General features: G+C 32.5%; 1 protein-coding gene across 4 annotated transcripts in view; it reads left to right on the forward strand.

Moving 5' to 3' along the window:
* The window catches only part of LOC148283356 (uncharacterized), a 101,998-nt gene that overhangs the window by 33,637 nt on the left and 47,458 nt on the right, over positions 1-20,903 (forward strand). For 3 of the 4 annotated variants that reach the window (XM_088223640.1, XM_088223642.1, XM_088223641.1), the window contains 2 exons: positions 13,806-14,762; positions 17,834-17,986. In XM_088223640.1, coding sequence (XP_088079766.1) covers positions 13,806-14,762; positions 17,834-17,986 — 1,110 coding nt within the window. Of the gene's footprint in view, positions 1-13,513; positions 13,666-13,805; positions 14,763-17,833; positions 17,987-20,903 lie in introns of those variants that run through there. The other variant, XM_088223643.1, reaches the window with a different exon arrangement.

Here is a 20,903-nt window from a genome sequence, read left to right on the forward strand (position 1 = left end):
AGTTTGTCAAAAAATTCACTATACTAACACGCTAATAATAATCAACATCATTACCATTCTCATTTTCGTATCCAGTGGTGCATAGGACACTGAATTTGTAAACCTAATGCAGCGTATTTCAGCCATCTGTTAAATTTTTATTTTATTGATTGGTTGGATGTAATTGCATTTTATCGCAACATTATGTACAAATAGTTAAATAAATAATTAAATTCATAAAGGGTACGTGATCAGTCTTACGCTACAGGTACCAGTCCACGGACATTGAAATATTGCAGTGTAGCCACCATCTTTTAAACCAATATTTCACGTCCACCGTGCAAAAATCAAACCCAGGACCTAAATAATGGTAGGCGAACGCGCCAACCAAACTTATTTTTCATTCGGGATTTTTGCTTGATAGCAGCCATCGATTCGAAAACTCTCGTCTAGGATTTTGGTTCTATTTCACACACTGAATAGTATTCTTTGTTAGCCTGAATACAGATATGTTTAACCGCTTGCAAATATCTCATATAATCGATTTGACTTAAGAACTCTTTTTTAGAAAATACACCATGGTACAGGGGCGAATTGTCCATATACGCGATTATGCACAGCTTACCATTATATTTTGAATTATGGAAAATAAATTAAATAATTTATATACAGGTTGGCCGGGGAAGTGACGTATGTAGGTTCCTCATATTGAGGGGTATCCGAATCACCTCTATGTATCATATGTTCTGCAATTTTGCGTAGTTTTTTTAATTTTGATTGTTTTTATTAGTTTTTGATGATGGTTAGTTTTTGTGATGGTATTTGAAAGGGATAGTGAGGTTACTGACTGCATAATAAATGTAAACAACGAATGTCTCGAGCAAGTAGAAGAATTTGTGTACCTAGGAAGCATGTTTTCAAGAGATGGAAGAGTAGAAAAAGATGTTGAAAGAAGAGTGAATGCGGGCAACAAAATGAACGGAGCACTAAGCACAGTAATTTCTAATAAAAAAATGTCAATCGAAGCTAAACTGGCAGTGCACGACGGAGTTTTAGTCCCAACACTTATGTATGGAAGTGAAACATGGAACTGGCAGAGGAAGGATGAAAGCCGAGTGAACGCGGTTGAAATGCGATCTCTTAGACGAATGTGTGGGAAATCAATGTATGACAGGGTTACGAATGATGAAATCAGGCGAGAGTGTAAATCTGAGACAAGTATAATTGATAAGATTAAGAAAGGGTCTCTGAGATAGTTTGGTCACGTAGAACGAATGGACGACGAGAGAATGGTAAAACAAGTATATATGGCAAAAATGAACGGCAGCGTTAGAGGAGGACGACCAAGGAAGACGTGGCATGATCAGATAAACCAAAATCTTAAGTCTGGTCATGTCAAAAGCAGACAGAACCGAAGGGCATGTATGACAAGATGTATGAATGTGGAAGAGGCTAGGAGTGTATGCCAGGATAGACGTGTGTGGCGGTCCATTCTCTCTGCCTACCCCTACGGGGAAATGGCGTGATGGTAGTAGTAGTAGTAGTAGTTATTAGTTTTTGAAAATTTTCCACCGGATCGATCGGTTTTTAATTCATTTTTTTTTTTTAATTTCCGGAAGGTTTTTTCAGGATTTTTTTTTGTAACTTATTATGTATAAATTGCACTTTCACGAATGAAATATTCAGCTTCGTAACATTAATGAAAGCTTTGACCCAAAATGCAGAATTTAGGTTCGAGCGAGTCAGACTTGAACTTTTAACTTAAAATTTAAAAAGGCCATTCTCAATATAAACATGTCCAATTATAGGTTACAGATGACGATATTTTAAATGTTCATGAAAATATACTCATTTTTGTACACGAGTATCAGTTTTTCTTTATAGACAGTCGAAGATAACTCTGTTAACATTGTAATCAGGGCCCTGGACTGATACCTGAAGCGTAAGACTGATCATCTTATCTTCATGTAACAAAAAATATTAAGATACGCTGTGATCGGTGTACCAATGCAGTGCCCTATGCATCATAAGGTGCGGAAAGGGAATGATGATAATATGCCGGTCCAAATTATGAAAAAAATATAGCTTACCTATAATAAAGTCACCGTTTGCTACTGCTATGCTAACAAATGTTTTACCACAAAGGTGATGCTTTGATTATTGGGATTTTTCATTAAACTTTTGACCAGTGTTTTGATGTTGGGTGAATTGGTTTCAGATGCTTTGCCTTTTTCGACGTTTTCGAGATGTTAACTAGCTTGAAACCAATAATTATTTTTATTTCTTGGGGTGACTGGACAAACGACCCAATTGCAGTGAACATGCGATTGAATTATTAATTCGAAAACAGAACGACTAAACCGGCACAAGTCACGATAATATAATATTAAACAGCGCGTGTGTTACCTTACGACGTTAAAAAAGTAACCGAAGGCAAAAAAAAACAAAAATAAATCTTTGTTTCAAAGCCCTAATCTAATCCGGTTCATATTATGATTAAATTTTCATTCTATGCAAGAATTAACATGAATTAATTTATGATAATAATTCATATTATGTAGATGATTCCTAGATGAAATCTTCCGATTCAATTAGTGTTTACATAATATTATTACAGTATTATAATTAATTAACATACAATTGCATAATATAACCGTTTAGAATTTAAAGGGAGACAATAAAAGGAAACGCGGTCTGGTTTTTTCATACAAACGTATTCCCGTAATTTCTCCCTGGATTATGACACTAGAGCAGATATTTTCTTACGCACTATAGATATTTTGCATTGGCGCGTCTCTGCAGTTTTGTTTTTTTGATACATTTTTAATTATGGCAACATGGACTATTCAAAAACCCTATTTTTTGGGTTTGATTCCTAGGATGGTCGACATGAAATTTAAAAAGTGGTTCATGACTGCAATTTCATGTTCTTGGTATGGCACTTTAAGCGTAAGGCTGATCATCTCAATTTCATGTAAGGAATGATCGATATAATTATGCCCCATTTTATCAAAATCATCATTCCCTTTCCGTACCTAATGGTGCATAGGGCACTACATTGGTACACCAATATTTAGGATTATATTAACAAATGTTAAAAAAAAAAAATAAAACCACTGAATTTTCTCATTGAGTAAAAAAAAAATTGCATGCCGGGGATACAAAGTGGTAGTCGGTTAAATATTTGAAAAAATAAAGTGAAAATTTAATTTTAATGAAAACCATTTTAGATTGTTAAAAGAAAATACAGGCTATTGAAAATAAGCTGGTTCCTTTATATTTTTAAATTTATTTTAATGACCAAGAAAAACTTAAAAACGTTCCATCTTAAAACTTTTTTGACATTTATCCTTTTTATTATGTACCTTTCATTTGAAATAAAGTTTAATTACTGGAAATGAAAGTAATTTAAAATATGTATCAATAATTTCAACAATTAGAGTAGTAATCAAATACCCATAACAAAACCAAACTAAAATAAATCACACGTAAGGGGTGTTCATCTCCTTTTAAAACCTGATTAGCTTATATGTCCTGCTAAATCGCATTTAAGTTTAAAAATTGGTTTCACAATCTCTGAATATCGCAAAAAAATTGCGAATTCCATTTAAATTATCACTAAGTCAACTATAGGTATTTCCTCTGTTTAAATCTCATTTAAAAATGGCGTCCATCACGTTATTGTTATGACAGCTCGGCTCAAATTTTTATAGCCGCGAAAACTGTTTATAATCGTAATAATTATGTGAGAATTCAATGTTAAATTAGGTTGGTATCCTATCCACAAAACACAGTGAAACTCGGTTAGAGCTTGCATAAGGACACGTTATATTTACCCAATTTCGTAACCTAACTGACTTGTAAGTATTTCGAGCATTGTTTGCGGCGTTCTTTGTTACAATAACTTTTAGTTATGTTTTGAAACAGAAAAGAATCGATAATATTTTTGTACTATAGTAATACCCATAGAATTAAGAATAGTCCAGAAACCGCATATGCATATCAAACAGAAGGCGACTAAACTACTCATATATGAGTAGGTTTACGTTTTGACCCATTATTTTCTTTGTAGACGTCGCTCACTACGCAACTCCTGATTTGAATTCAACTATGCCGTGTTGTGTCCCTTTAAAGTGTACAAATACTGCTAGGATCTTAAAGAAACAGGAGGGGATCACATTTCATGTGTAATTAGCAAATTAATGTGTATGTAACAAATGCATTACTTAAAAATTGAATTATTTTTCCATTTGTCAGATTGTTGAAGAAACAAAATGAACATTTCGTTAGTGTTACCAGCGTAGTAAATTATTTTACCCTACTTTTCTCATCTAATGAGAAAACTAATGAAAATTGGATCTCGGATTAAACAACTCTATCGTGGACATTTGACCAACATTAGCTTTAAAACATCATCATCAATAGCTTTTAAACCTAAACGTCATAAAAAGTAGCCAAAATTATTGATTCTAATATTTAATCACATATAAAATACTGTGATATATCTTTAACTTATAAAAAATAAACAAAATTGGACTTAATAACTAAAGAATGGCAGAGTTGTTTGGTGCGTGTGGAAATGTGGATTTTGAAAGATGCGCGATTTTTAACAGCAAATACAAAGATTTTTACAGTCCGAGCTTTCAGCTAATTTGCTGCCCGACGAAAGATATTTAGCATTAATTCAATGGTGAAATCGGTTAGTTGTTAATATCATTTAAATCGGGTAGCTAATTTTGACTTATTTAATTTAATTTTTATTTTTTAATCACAAAACATATAGTACATGAAACACATATTTTACATAGGATAATATGTGTATTATGTAATAATAGGAGTTATTAAAAAAAAACTCATCTGGGACCGTACATTAAAAAAATAAAATTGTGACAGTACATACATTATGTAATACATAGTTAATACATCCGAAATAGTAAGAAAACATAACATAAGAAACATAAAACACAGTACTTTACACCATCTATATAAACTACATATAACTTTGAGTATCAAAAAGATTCGAGTAACATTTTTTAATTGCGACACTTTTAGATTTGCTATTCGACTTTTCGTGTTTTAACTCAACGGGCGTTTATTAAATTCGGAATAGCCAATATTTTCCAGAGACTTTTTGCCGAACTTCCTTGAGCAAAACTTAGATTCGTGAAGATTTCCTGAGTAACGCTTATTATACATATGTAGGTGTGAATATCATGATCAAATGTGTATTTTAAATTTGTGTGAGTAGAAAAGTTAATGATATTCAAAATAGTATTAGTTATGTCATGCAGTAGCATCACCTCGAAATGAAGTATTTTTGTCTGTCGGTAGATATCCTTGACATGGGAATCCCATTTCAGTCCAAGAATGTTTCTCAGAGCTCTGTTCTAAAGAACTTGTATCACCGAGATCTGATTTTTGCTGGCATAACCCCATATACATAATAGATAGGATAAGTGGGAATGTATCATAGCGTAGTATATGGCAAACAAAATGGAATGAGGAAGCAAGCCACGAAGTCTATGCAATACGCCAGTTACGGGTGCTATTTTTGATGTTACGTATTCGAATTGGTGGTTCCATGAAAGTTTGGAGTCAATAAATAGTCCCAAGTATTTAGTAACATTGGGCTTTCCAATAAAGCCAGTTCCGAGAAAAATATTGATGTTTAAGTTCTGTTTGTTCTCAAAAATCATTTACCATGTTTTTTTAACATTCAGACTTAATTCATTTAACCTCATCTAGTCAGCTAGACTATTGAAATCTGTCTCCATCATGTTTTCGAGTTCTTTCAGGTTAACGTTAACGTTAATGAATTAACAAGGAGATGATGAAAAAACCATCTTAAGCATTTTAAATGTTCATTTCCATTTTGGATTCCACTACATTTGCTTCATCGTGAACCACTAACTAAACTCTTCTTAGGGTGAGTCAGCTATGATTAAAGGAACAATAAATTATTTAGTTTTAATAAATTCCTATTTTGTTTCTAATATAGTCCGTGTAAATATTTTATAGACCCAATTTACCGTGCGTTTGCGGTCATAAAAGAAGTCGATAAAGCTTAGCATGATGATTGAATAAAACCCGGATATTATGTTTTCTTTACTTCCGAGAAGGCTTTTGGGTAATCACAGTATATTTGTGATGGTACATTATTTTCGTAACTAGATATTTAATACTCCAGGGCCTAAGGGTAGTAACTAAAAAAATCCCCCACCAGATTACCGAGAAAACCTTCTCGTTTTTAGTTGTAATTTCATCACCCCCATAAATTTTTTCATTAATTCGAATCATTTCGTAAATCAATTATTAATAAAAATTATACTACCATAAATTAAAATTTATTTCAACAGAAAGGGAAAACGTTTTGAGAAGGGAATATGGAAGTCTAGGCATTTACAGGGATTGTGATCTGTCATTGGCTGGTTTAAGTGGCCACTTTACACACTGTGTAACATTCACCATTCTGCCCATGTTTGAACATCCACATTTCCTCAACTCTTCCATCTGTTGACTTTTGTAAAGTAAAAGAGCTGAAACCTTTATCACTTGGCTGAGATTCATCCGGCTAAACCAAATCACGCGTAAGACTGATCATCTTATCTTCATGTAACAAAAAATGTTAAGATACGCTGTGGTTGGTGTACCAATGCAGTGCCCTATGCATCATAAGGTGCGGAAAGGGAATGATGATAATATGCAGGTCCAAATTATGAAAAAAATATAGCTTACCTATAATAAAGTCACCGTTTGCTACGGCTGAACCAAATCACCTACTAGGCAACGCCTGAAAACAATTTTCCAATTTTTATACTTCTTTTTTTACCAGGTAGTAATTCAACAATGTTTGAGTGTGTCCAAATGCTTGCAGACTGGCTGGATTTTCTCCCGAGGGAGTTGTTCATATTTAAATTTATTTCAACAGAGAGGGAAAACGTGATAAAGGTTTCAACTCTTTTACTTTACAAAAGTCAACAGATGGAAGAGTTGAGGAAATGTGGATGTTCAAACATGGGCAGAATGGTGAATGTTACACAGTGTGTAAAGTGGCCACTTAAACCAGCCAATGACAGGTCAAAAGCCCTATAAATGCCTAGACTTCCATCTTCCCTTCTCAAAAACGTTTTCCCTCTCTGTTGAAATAAATTAAAAAATAAACAACTCCCTAGGGAGAAAATCCAGTCAGTCTGCAAGCATTTGAACATACTCAAACATTGTTAAAATAAATTAGAAATCGAGAACATTTTAGAGTGGGTAATGTGGAAGTCTAGGCATTTACAGGGCTTATGACCTGGCTACTTTACACAATGACTCGGACCTCCCAAAGTTCAAATCCAGTAAGGTAAGCGATTAATTTATGGGGGACTGTACTGGCTTTTATTTCAAAATTCCTAAAATATTTTGACTTCGACAAAGAAAATGAATTTTATATGCATATATTTTTAAAAGCATTTCGTCACTAAGCATCAAAAAATTACATATAATCCAAACGGGGATATCAAACGACCTCAGCACCCGCTTGTATACGGATGTGTAAGGCAAAAATGTGGCAAGCCACAAAACCAAAAAAAATACTTAGTGTCGGTCATGATCCAAAAGTGATTATCAACCTTGAAAAAATAGTTTGATGAGTTTAAACTTACAAAAATACAATCACAAAAATAATGCAACTAGACTAATAACAATGTAAACTGCTTTAAGATGCTTAACGTATTGTTGCGAATTAAGATCAATATGTGGATCAACATAATGAAAATATTGCAAAAATATGTTAACCCCGCAAAAGACGCTTTGTTGGCCAGAATTGCCAACAAGTTTTGTTTATTACGAACTTTTTTTAATTTGGGGATTCATATTGGAAGTCAATTCCAAGGTACTTTTAACGTCGGGTTAACGTGAAGCTTTTATTTAAATTTTAACTATGTTTTTGCTTAAAATTTTCCATAACAATAAAATATATGCTATTGATTATCTTACATGTAAAAATTAATAAAAAACACAGATTTACATGTTTTTTGGAAAGAAACATTGTTTGACCCTTCCCTTACTGCGCCAAAAACATCCGCGCGTTACGGCGATGTGTAGTGAAAACACGAATAGAATATTAAAGAATTTTAATCGGAAAAATGTAATATGCGTAGGCAATTGTTTCAATAATTTTTAATTGAAGTCAAAAACGATAATATTTTAAATCTAATTGCTAAAAACATGAAAAAAAACCTAAGCTGACGTTCACAGCTCTATCAAAGAGGCCACCCATAACAAAAGCTCGAAAACAACTGCGGTGCACAACTGGCGTACTGTGGCAGTGGTACGGGTTACATTGCCACTGGCCTGCGTGACGTATGAACTTGTCTCTCTCGTGCGTTTGAGACAACCGTATATTCGGTACTCTTATGTACGTACGTACCACACATTTTTTTTTATACGCCACCACTCGTTTGCGAGTGATTTTGGCTCTTAGAAACAAGAATAAGATATTTAAAAAATATACGCTTCAGTGAACGACAAAAAAAAACCCATACCCACGAAAAAATATAATATAATGTGAGGTAGTTAAAATCAGTATGAAAGAGTTATGTGACAATAAAATATTATTACCGTCTAAATTAAACGTAAACATAACATGAAATTTTGGGCCAAAAGTAAAGAGGGACATTTAATTAGACTTATTATTTAAATTTGACAAATAATATTTAACAAATTCAAATATTTTTATTATTTGTCATTAAGAATTTAGTCAGAAGTAAATAAGTATCCAAATCATTCTGGGCGAGTAAAAATTTTACGTTAAGAGGGAACGTATTATATTCTTCACAAATATTTTGAAGGAATTCGCTTCTTTCGTAGAGGGGACAGTCAAAAAACAGATGATCTAATGTCTCATCGTCATTTTCACGTACCACACATTAGTAATCGTTTAAATGTTTTAGTGATTTATCTCCAATCTGTTACCAAATGCTTTTTCTGTGTCTAATAATTATATATTATTTAACTATAAATTGTTTCAATTGATATGTCAATGTAAAACGGAGAAATACCAAAAATTCTAACCCAGTATTCATGATATTTATAAAGAAAATAAAATTATTAGATGCCATGTGTACTGGATACCCATCACCGGGCAAGGAGAATCAAAAGTATTTTCCGTTATTGTTATTACAAAAGTGTGGCTGAACGCATTTTTGCTTGACACCATCCATAAAGCGTCACGAGAGTAAAAAATTGGATGTGTTTATGATCGTCCAATAATTTATTAATGTTATCTCGTACAAACTGTTTACCCATGCGTGTATTTTATTTATTTTTGTTAGCTCGCCAAATGCTTATGTACACAGCGTGAAATCGACCGTCGCCATCATATTTTTTTATTGTTTATTTTTAAACGATTTTTATATAGAAAAACGAAAAAAATCAAATGTGTCTTTCTGTTATTTTCAAGATTTCAAAAAATATGGAGTAAATAGCTATAACAATTTTTTTATTTTGTTTATTTATCTATTTTAGTGAAACAAACAGTCGACAATGATATAGCAACATTTAAAAAAATACAGTTTAAAGACAGACCAGCGAAGTTTCTAAATAAGAATCATACATATTATTAAATTGTGTTACAACAAAAGGGTGTGTTTATGTGTATTTGTGTGAGAGTAAGTGTAGATGTGTGTTTATTACATCTTTTACTTTATTGTTTAATATGCTGTTTTTTTTTTTCTATCTTTAAATATGCTTTTTGCTATACAACATACATTAATTTTTTTATTATGACTTTAAATATGTTTCTAACTATGTATTCTGTTTTTATTTCGCATTTTACTGAGTTTCAAAATATTTTTACAGACATATTTATATATTTTCATGTTTTTTTTTTTTTTACTATGTTTTCACTGCATTTATTACTTTTTTTTAATAATTTATTTTTTTTGCTACGTTTTTTTTACTACATTTTTACTATGTGTTTACTACATTTTTACTATGTTTTTACTACAATTTTACTATGTTTTTATTACATTTTACTATGTTTTTACTACATTTTTTACCATGTTTTTACTCCATTTTTTACTTTGTTTTTCACTTTGTCCTGTATCTTTATAACTGTTTCTATAAATTGATTACTGTTTTTTATATTTTTTGTCTGTTTTAGAACGGGGTAAATAACCCTAGTTAGACAGTCAAAGCAACTTTACATAAATTATAATTTTGTGTATGTAATATAATGATAATAAATAATGAATAAATAAATGTGTATTAGTGTGGGAGTAAGTGTTCAGGTGTGTGTAATTGTGAGCATCATTAAATAGTAAGTGGGATCGTAATTTTTTTTTTAATACTCGATGTATCGAAATAAAATTGATCTATGGGGGATTCAACTCTCCCTCTTCGATCCTTAACTTTAATATACTGAATATAGTTAACTTATGATAAAATGTATATTTATTTATACATTTTATCATATTTACATTTTTTTCTTAAAAACTTTGCCCAGCCAACAATATAAATATATTTCCTTCAAATTACTCACCATCATATTATACTATAACACACTTAACCAGCGTTTTTGCAATACTCAAAACATTTCTAGAAAGCACGCTTTGATATGGGTTTCAGTTCCATCAGCGATTCGGTCTTCACTTTCTCTACATCGTTTCATATTCCTTTTCATCTTTGGGCTCAGGAAAACTCGCAGATGGCCAGGTCCGGTGAATACGGTGGCTGGTACAGAAATGCGGTCATTTTCGCTCTAGAATAATCTTGGAGATTCGCCGATCACACCAAAACGCGTCTCACTAGTTTATCTGTCAAAAACCAACTACGCATTCAAAATGGTTAAAATTCATAAAATAGTTATAAACATAGATGTGTTCTAATTTAGGGGGAAAAAAGGCTCTTACAATGAGAAAAAATAGTTTTTAAAAATTTATTTATAAATGGACTATCAAACCAAGCGCTATGCTTTTTTTAAGTTTTGAAATTACTCCACCAGTTACGCCACAAGTTCTCTTCGGTGAGTTCTGCTGATTGGTTAGTTGGCTTTCCCTAAACCGAAAATCTATCACAACACTCTATCATTGCAATATTTGAGTTTGTCCAAATGTTTGTAGAAAAAAAACTGGATTTCACCCCCTCGGGAGTCATTAAGATTAACAAATTACAACACAGATGGAGAAAGTGGCCACTTAAACCAGCTAATGACAGGCCATAGGCCCTGTAAATGCCTAGACTTCCATATTCCCTTCTTTAAAGTATTCTCCATCTCTGTTACTCTATCACTGGTTGATTTGGAAGACCTAGTGACGTCGTTCAAAGCAGTTGTGTAATTATTTTGATGGAGTGTTACCTTAACGGTGTTTCGCCACGTTTTTGCTTAGTTTTTTTTTTTATTTTTACATTTTCAAGAAATTTCGCCAAACAATTGAATGCTCTAATTCTTACCGCGCGTACAAAAACATTTTTTAAATCCAATTTCCCGTAGCACTGAGCTTCATATTACGTATTTAAAGTCGAAATTCGGATATCCCGAGATTTTTTATATAAAACCTTGTAGGTATATTTACAAACCAACTTTTTATAAATTACTTTTAAAATAATTACTATTTGCTTTGAAAAAAACATTGAAACTGAAAAAAGGTTGGAAAACTTTATTTTTAAACAGGGTGTTAATTAATCAGATAAAATAATAGTCAATTATTTTAACGATATAAACCGTGTTTTTTAGAGCCTGGTACTGTATCGACCAACTAACGCTCGGCACCCATTAGCCTATAACGATCGTGTACCGTACCTAGATATACATATTTATTTTTATCGAATACTTAATATAAAGGTTTATTCCAGTCTTTATTTTCACTGCAGTGAAAGCACTTCCTCCACTTAATTGAAAGCTGTTTTCAAGACCGTAGGTCTTCCTAACGGTATCGCTCACACTAAATCACTTTTTTGTCAAAAATCGAGGGCTTATGTTGCATATTGTCATTCTTCCTCATGACCAAATTGCAATAAGAAAGTTTAGCCCTACGGGGAATTAAATATTAAAAAAATATTTCTTACGCGCAGTACAAGTTAATGCATTAAATTGTACCGCAAAGTTTCTTGAAAATATTTTTTTTTCAAAATATTGAAATAAAAATGAAGTAATTGCGTGAGGTAATATCGTACATTGTAAAAATAGTAAAGATAATTGTTGAAATAAATAAAAATAGGACACAAAATGCCAAACACTCAAAGTGGGATTGAAGGTCTGTTGATGTCTGTCAATAGTTCGACTTCTCCTGCATGAGTTTTCTGTGGTTTTCTCTTCTGAAAGCAAATGCGGAGAAGTTCCCGAACAAGACCACAGCCAATTATTCCACCAGATCCTGACACTATAATTAGAATAATTGAAAAGAACATATCTTTGCAGTAGTTTTTTAAATTTTTTTATATTTTAAAATTTCATTGATAAACCCTTACGGGTTAAATACATTTAACAAAATATTTTTACTTTTGAAATTCACATTCTACTGTTCATGATAATTTTTTTAACGTCTTTTGTAAAGGTTGTCTGAGTCTTTTGCTTAGTTTTGTCTGGTAGTTTATTGTATAATTTCAGTCCATGGTTTATTAGTCTCGATTGTCCTTGTCTCGTTTAAGAAGATTGTATATGATATTTTTCTGATATTCTCGTATTGTATCCATGTTTAGTACATTTTTTTTTAAAGTTTTAGTTCTTAGTCTACAATAAAATCAGTGGTTCATTTGTGAATAAATTAAGGATTCTAGTTTAAAGAGTTCAGTTACATTTAATTGCCTAGTTTGTTTAAAAAGTTCTTTAGTTGCTGTTAGATAGGGTAGGTCAAATTCTAACTTTCATATTTTATTTTGCTGTCTTTGTAGTCTTATAAATTGTATAATCGGGCCTCTTGTTATAAAATGTAATATTACTACTAAATTACACATTTTAATGGTTGAGTTGGTCATTCGAAATAGGAAGAGTCGATATATTACAACAGTTTTTCTCCTGCGATTTTTTTTAGATATGTCAATGTTTTAACTTTTCTACCGTTATACTGTACCTTTATATTGTCAATGTTTTCGTATTTTTTATTTGTTGTTATGTTATATATTATTTTGCTTATACTTTGAAATCATTTATGTTACTCCCCTTTTACCTGTTTGGTACAATCGTTATAATTTATATTAAATTTTGAAAGAATTTTTAACATAAATTGGGTTATTTGAATATAAGAGATTTTGTATTATTGTTTTATTGACATTAAACATACCTTAAATTGGCCTTTAAATCTGTTGTTTTCACTGGAAAATGTTCTTAGGATAATTAAAGTACGTAATGAGATTTCGTACAAATTTATGGCAGTCAAGTAAACAATTCTTAATGAAACTCCGACGCTTTAAGCGCCTAATGGGAATGGAAATACTTAATATAATACTAATATTATTATTTGGCCAACCCTAAAAAGAAAAAAATTTAAATATGAATATTATTTAATAAAATAAATAATTAAATGTATATTTTATGTCCGAATAATCATCTGTGGAATTCAGAAAATTGTTTATTTTTGTGTTTTGTTATGTTTATTACTTTTTACCTGCCTTTAGTTTTGTAACAGCTAGAAGCTTTTATACTTTAGTCTACAGAGAGAATCGCTACATAAAAATGTTGAAATGGATTCTGTGTTTATACAGGTAATTTTCTTTTTGTTTTTACATTTATTTTTATTTAATGCCTGCTTGTTTATTTTTTATTCAAATTATGGGTTTATTGTGTTCATAAGTATGATAAGTTGTATAATTCTGTTTTTTAATTATTTTTTCTGTTTTTTTAGATCGAAAATCTGGAAGATCTACTTAAGGAAAAAGACAATCAGGTAGATATGGCTCGCGCTAGACTAACCGCTATGCAAGCTCATCACTGTTCATCCGAAGGTGCTCTTACTTCATTAGAAGAAGCTATTGGAGATAAGGAAAAACAAATGAACCAGCTCAGAGAACAGCGAGATAGAGCCGAACAAGAGAAAAACGAAGAAAGAGAACTTCACGAGAGAGAATTAGCAGAATACAAAATGAAAATACACGCGTTAGAAAGCGAAGTGGAAAAATTAGGAGCGAGGCTCGAAAGAGCACTCGCAGAAAAGGATAGATTAGAAGCCAAACTTGAATCTTCACAATCAGAGTTAGGAAAATCTAAAGCCGAACTTGACAAAGCGGCCAGTGAAGTAGGACGCTCGGGCGCAGACTGGGAAGCTGCGAAGCAACGTCTAGCGAGATTAGAACTAGAAAATGAACGCCTTAGACACGATCTCGAAAGATCCCAAACAACGTTCGGAAGAAGCACTCTCTCCACATCTCAAGAACTAGACCGTATCCAAGAAAGGGCGGACAAGGCATCTACCGAACTTCGCAGAGCCCAAGCGGAACTGCGCGTCACCCAGGCAGATAACGAGAGAGCTCGGTCAGAGGCAGCGGCACTCCAAGAAAAGGTAGAAAAGAGCCAGGGAGAAGTCTACCGTCTCAAAGCCAGGCTTGAAAATGCACAAGGCGAGCAAGAAAGCCTAAGGGAAGAGTACGAAAGGACACAAGCCAATATCGGAAGGTTGCACGCTGAAAGGGATAAGGCTGTAGCGGAATTAGAGAAGTCTCGCGAGGAGCTGGAGAGGACTCAAGCAACTTTAGGAAAAGCTCAACTTCAGCAAGACAAGCTTCAGAATGCACTGGACAAGGCGCAGACAGAAGTTGACAAGCTTCAAGAGAAACTTGACAAATCTATCGGTGAAGCAAGAAGGGTAAGTGAAATAATATTTTAACAATTTCTCAAAATCTTAAAACTTTGAATTCGTGCTGAAAAGGGTGTGGAAGGACTACAATTTATGATATAAATCACAAAGTGTTAAAGCGTAATTCAAGGTCTAATAAAAAACCAATAGTTAAAGAAGTTATCAAATGTCTTAAAAGTACCATTAACTCGAAATCGATGGACTGGAAAAAAATAAACACCAACTCAATCAATCAAAACAAACAAACTTCTTATTGGATTCCAATGCTTAATTTTTTCCATCAGAAAAAGCGTTAATTCTGTACATAAAATACGCTCCTTTTGTATTTGTTTTAATTTAAGGTTTCCATGAAAATTTATTTTAGCTTTTTAAAAGTTTGAAAGCAAATGAGTATTGCTTTTCCATGAAAAGTTTTTTCAACCTACAATACGCTTTTCCTGATTTTTATTCCACGCAAATGTAAAGCGAGTTTGAACTCTACACAAATAAAAATTTCTGGAATGTAATTGTGGAAATAATATTTGGTTGATGAAAAATAACTTCCTTTTTATGTACTCGTGAGTTGTGTATATTTTAATAGATTTACTCGAAGGGACTTTTAAATTATTTCTCTGCTTGTATAAATATTTGTTTTAGATTCAATTGATGAAAAATAAATTAGCAAATTACTCCCTTACATTGTGATACTTACGGTCTTGTACTTTTGCAAAAAATGAAGTGTATAGAATTGGAACCACTTTGTAGCAGGATAGGATTCATAATTGAGGGCCGTTTTCACAAAGTAAAATTTCTACAAAAAAAACAAATGCGTTTATTTATTCAAATGGGTTCTTCCGTATGAGCTCTATTGATTGGTGAAATAAAATTTTAACAAAACGATACATGTGCAAAGTTGTAGCGGTTCAAATATCGTGAATTTTAACAAAATGAAATATCTACACTCCATAGAGTTTTCACAAAGCGAAATATCTACATGTTTTTTTGGGGTGATAAGTTTTTTAAAATAGAAAAAAAATCACAAACAAAACATGATTCCGGCCAAGAAAAAAGAAGATGTGAAGAAACTTCTGGCCTACTGTATAATATTTAAATAAAAATTAATATGTACGAAGCCTATGTCAAAAGTAAATTGAGTTATATGGTCGCCTTCTGGGGAACTGGTAACAAGACAGACATAACAAGAATACAAAGACAACAAAATAAAATTCTTAAACTAACATACAAACTACCCTACCTGACTTCTACGACTGAACTGTACAAAAAACACACCAGTTTGACATAAACTACTTGACTAAAATTGAGACCTTAAAAATTGTGCACAAAATAACACTGGGAAACATACAAAACGACGACATAATATTAGTCAAAAATGCTGACATACACAAATATAACACCAGACAACAACAACAACAACACTATCATATTGAAAAAGCAAAGACAAACACAGGACAGTCAAAAATACTACATAATGGACTTAAACACTACAACGACCTACCTTACTACTTGAAAACTTTTACTGGAGACAAATTTAAAATCAATCTGAAAAAGCACATGATGACTGAACTAACTAGGCTAGACGAGACATAAAATGACTAGACAATATTAAATTTCTAATGTAAACCTAACGGGTTTTTTAAAATTGTAAATAAAAAAAAAAAAATAATAATAATAAAATAATATTATTTAAATATATTTTGTTATCATTTTATTTGTGCCATTATGTATGCAAAAAATATATAAGAGGTAAATACCTAAGTGTACGTAGGTGCTTAGAAATGTCAGTAGACATATAATTTTACCAAAAATCTGTGTAAAATAATTTCACGCAAAAGTAATTTTATTTAATTCCCAACATAAATATATTTTCCATACATTCTTATCAAAAAAATACGTAGATATTTATTTTTTGTGAAACTACGTAAATTTAGAACATTTTTATAGATAATTCTACTGATTCTACATTGTTGATTTTTAGTATATGTGTAAGGATTTTATATATCTATAAAACCTAATTTAGTAATAGTTTATAGTTTTATTTTTAACATGAAAAAACCTTTTCCTGAAAAATTTACATTTTGCAGATATTTCGCTTTGTTAAAATTTGAGGCTCAATTCGAGAAATCGGGTTGTAGTACCGTGGCTAATGTCGCGGACTCTGGGATCAAAGGTTTCCACTTCGCTCTACCACAACTTCATTCCCATTTTCTAATAGTTAGCTATTTAGAACTTGTTGAAAATGAACTACGAAATTGAAATGTTTGAGTAAATCATAAGAACGCAAAAGAACCTCGGATATTTGTTCCGGAGTGCGCGACTCTACCACGGGTCCACAACTCTCTACGAATTGGATTTTTTTATGTTTAATAAAAATATTTACGACTTAGTGATATAACATCGTGCAATAAAGTGGTTGTCACTCATTTTCACCCCTATTTTGAATAATAACCCTTTATAACACATTGGCGTATAAAACTCGTCGGTGACTCGTAGCACACATGAAAAAAAACATATCAAAAAGGCTCGGAGCAATAATGTAGGCATTTCTGACTAAGCCATTTATTTTCATATTATATTTTTGCTGTCCGTCGCGCTAAAAACTCAGATACAATATTTTATCGTAGGAAATAAACGAATTCGTCTCGAAACGAATCTGTATAAAGAAAATTATTCACACTCTTTTAATTTAAGTAATTTTCATTCAAATTTTTAATCAACATATTACAACAGAAATGAAGAACATTTCAGAGAAGATAATATAGAATTCTAGGCATCTACAGGGCTTATGACCTGTCAATGACTGGTTTAAGTGGCCACTGTACACACTGTGCAACATTCACCATTCTGCCCATATTCGAACATCTATATTCCTTTAGTTATTTCATATGTTAATGTTTGTGAAGTTAAAGAGCTGAAACCTTTATTTATGCGGGTGAGATTCATCTAATTGGATTATTTCACCTAAGGCAGTTCCCAAAGGATTTTTTTATCACAGCCTTTTAAGAGTTGACGTAACCTTTTCCATAGTCAAACTGGCTTAAATGTGATGATTTTGTTTGTAATTATTCATGTTTCGTACGTAGGTTCAAATGGAGAAAGAAAAGCAGAATTACGACTTCGACAACATCCAATCGCAATTGGACAAGGCGTTGGGACAAGCCAACAGAATGCAGAAAGAGAGGGAGACAGTGCAGTTGGAAGCAGAAAGACTGAGAGACAAACATGAGAAAGCTCAGGTAAGCTATCTGCTGTATATAGGTTTATTGTATAAACCATCCCAATATCCCAAAACCGTGCTTGGTGGAGAAAAATCGATGAAAGGGAATTATATTAAAACCTGCAGATAATTACATACGGGTATTAGTGAATGTAACACAGCCTGATCGCGCCACTTGCCTGTTGGCAGATGAACGCTCGAAATTGGTCTGGTTCGCGGGATGCGTTATCTTTATTTACTTTGCTACCGATCCCTGATACAATGAATGCAATAACCTACCTTGTACTGGGGTTCACCTTATTATTTTTTACTTCTCTCGCCACAGTCAGGATCAGATCAGGTCCTGTGGTCAGGAAGGAGAGGCACTTGACGTGGTTCTTTGATTATTATTATTATTACACGACACAGTGGATAAAGTGAGTTATTGATCGCAAAAATAACTTATTCGTGATCGCGGTGAGAATATTAAAGCACATTCACAATGACAGTTCGGTTCTCATATTTTTTTTGTTATTTGCATTTGAATAATGTTGAATTCTGAATATGTTGGGCTGGAGACAAAAATGTGGTACGTACCCACAGTAAGAATCGCAACATCTTAACCAGGGCCCAGTAGGTAGAAAATAAATTCGACGTGTAACACACATACATTAAATGTGGCGTAACAACAGCCAATGACAGATCTAAAGCCCCGCAAATGCCTAGGCTTCCATACTCTCTTAACATGAAATGTGGAATAACTGGTGAAAGTCATATGGAGATGCCCATTTATATGGGTTACGATAAAACTATATAAACATTCTTATTCTTAGTGCTGGGGGTCAGTGCTATGCAAGCTCCTGACGTCACTACGGCCTTCGAAGATCTGTTGTGACGGGTCCCTGTAAATAGTTCTCGCCCTCCAAGCTCAAGGCTCTAAAGAGCCTAGCTGCGTGGAAGGCGAGAGTTTACATTTTGCTAAATCTTGTTCTAAATTCTAAATTAGGTACGGGGCGAATTATTTAACATCATCAGGTTTAAACAATGGTCCCCCGAGGATGAGGCTACTTTTATGATGTAAAGCATTACGTTCACATAAAATGTGTATAGGTGTTTCCTCATCTGCACTGCAGAACCTACATCTAGAAGTTTCGGAAAGCTTCATTCTAGCCGAGTGTTAATAATAAAACTCCTCGGTTTAGTTTCACTTTATTTCGTTTGACCAACGAGCGCTTTTGCCTTAGTAGGCATCTTCAGGACTTGTAAATTTCGGTTTAATAAAAAAAATGTAAAATGAACTGTTTGTAGTTGAAATTGTTTGTTTTGTCCATTAATAAAATGTTTATTTGATCTCCCAAACCTTGTAAGAAATATTTTTAAATTTGAAAATGTTGTATAAATGTTACATTTAATTTTTTTTATCAAAAGCATTATTTAAATCAAAGCTAATGTGAATTAATTTAATTTAAACTGGCGACCACCTTTTCATTAATATTTTAGCCACGCAGTGCTCCCGAAAAATTCCCAGCGTATTTCATAATCGTCATAGAGCCTTAATTTACATACACAAAATCCCACAAAATTCGACCCAAAAGTTACTTCAAACTTATTTGACAAGGGTGGATTACCCCATCGAATTGGAATATATTGTATATGAATAAATAAGGGATGCTTATCCATTTAATACCCACCTGGGTATGTAGTATCTAAAAATAATCGCCAATATATATAGCGCCGTTACACTCAAACTTAATTATACATTTATTGATTTATTTATTTTAGTGCCCGTCGATTCGTCCCATTCTTAAATACGCCAATGTAATATGGTCTCCTTCATAAATGTTATTCACATAAGTCACATCTTGCCTCTTCAGAAAAATTGCTTGCTTGAAAATCACAAGAGACAACCGAAACGGAACTATTTCTTAATCTATTGAGTTTTTCAAAACGCCGATTTGAAAGACTCAATAGATTAAGAAGATTAGAATTGAGAATAGTCCAGAAGGAGCGTAGAATCATATTTGAATACATTGGACTGTGTCCAATAATTCCCCCACTAAGACACACTTTCGCCGCGCGCATAATTGAAGTACAGGGCCATTTATTAAGGGTAATTGAATTAATGAACTTTGAACTTAAAATGAAACAAATATTTTCATATCATGTTAAATAATATTTTATGTTTTAAAGATAATGTCGGCCAAATGTCCACCACGGCGTTGTTTAATCCGAGGTTCAATTTTTATTATTTCTCTTATTATATGAGCAAAGTAGGGTAAAAAAATTTACTACTTTGGCAACACTAACGAAATTTCTATTTTGTTTCTTCGACAATCTGACAGATGGAAAAATAATTCAATTTTTAAGTATTGCATTTGTGACAAACACATTAATTTGATAATTACACTTGAAATGTGATTGCATTTTGTTTCTTTAAGATCCTAGCAGTATTTCTACACTTTAAAAGGACACAACACGTCTACAAATAAACTGATAGGTCAAAACGTAAACCTACTCATTTATGAGTAGTTGAGTCGCCTTCTGTTTGATGTGCGTGTGCGGTTTCTGGACTATTCTTAATTCTATGTCTGCCACGTTTCAAACATTAACCACGCGGTTAACCACACTTTACTCATTAATAAAAATATTTTGTTATTTTAGATAGCCTTTTTCCACTTCACTTTAAACTTGTTCGTAAATACAGTTATAATAGTATTTATTGCACTACACGATTTTTCATTCCAGCACTATGTAAGGCTCATAATGTATTAATTAATTTTTTAGAAATTTTTGTCGTATTTCTTCATAGGCATTGATGTCATTAAAAGAAATAAACGTCTTCTAGCTACATAATAATAATAATATTTGGCTGATTTACATAGCGCCTATTTTGTAAAAAATCACCTCAAGGGCGCTTTACAATTGTATATCTAAACTTACATTCTAACTAAACTTAA

The sequence above is a fragment of the Micrasema longulum genome, unplaced genomic scaffold (genome assembly GCF_059751315.1).
Source record: "Micrasema longulum isolate JH-2025_06_02 unplaced genomic scaffold, ASM5975131v1 h1tg000244l, whole genome shotgun sequence".
Taxonomy (NCBI): Eukaryota; Metazoa; Arthropoda; class Insecta; order Trichoptera; family Brachycentridae; genus Micrasema; species Micrasema longulum.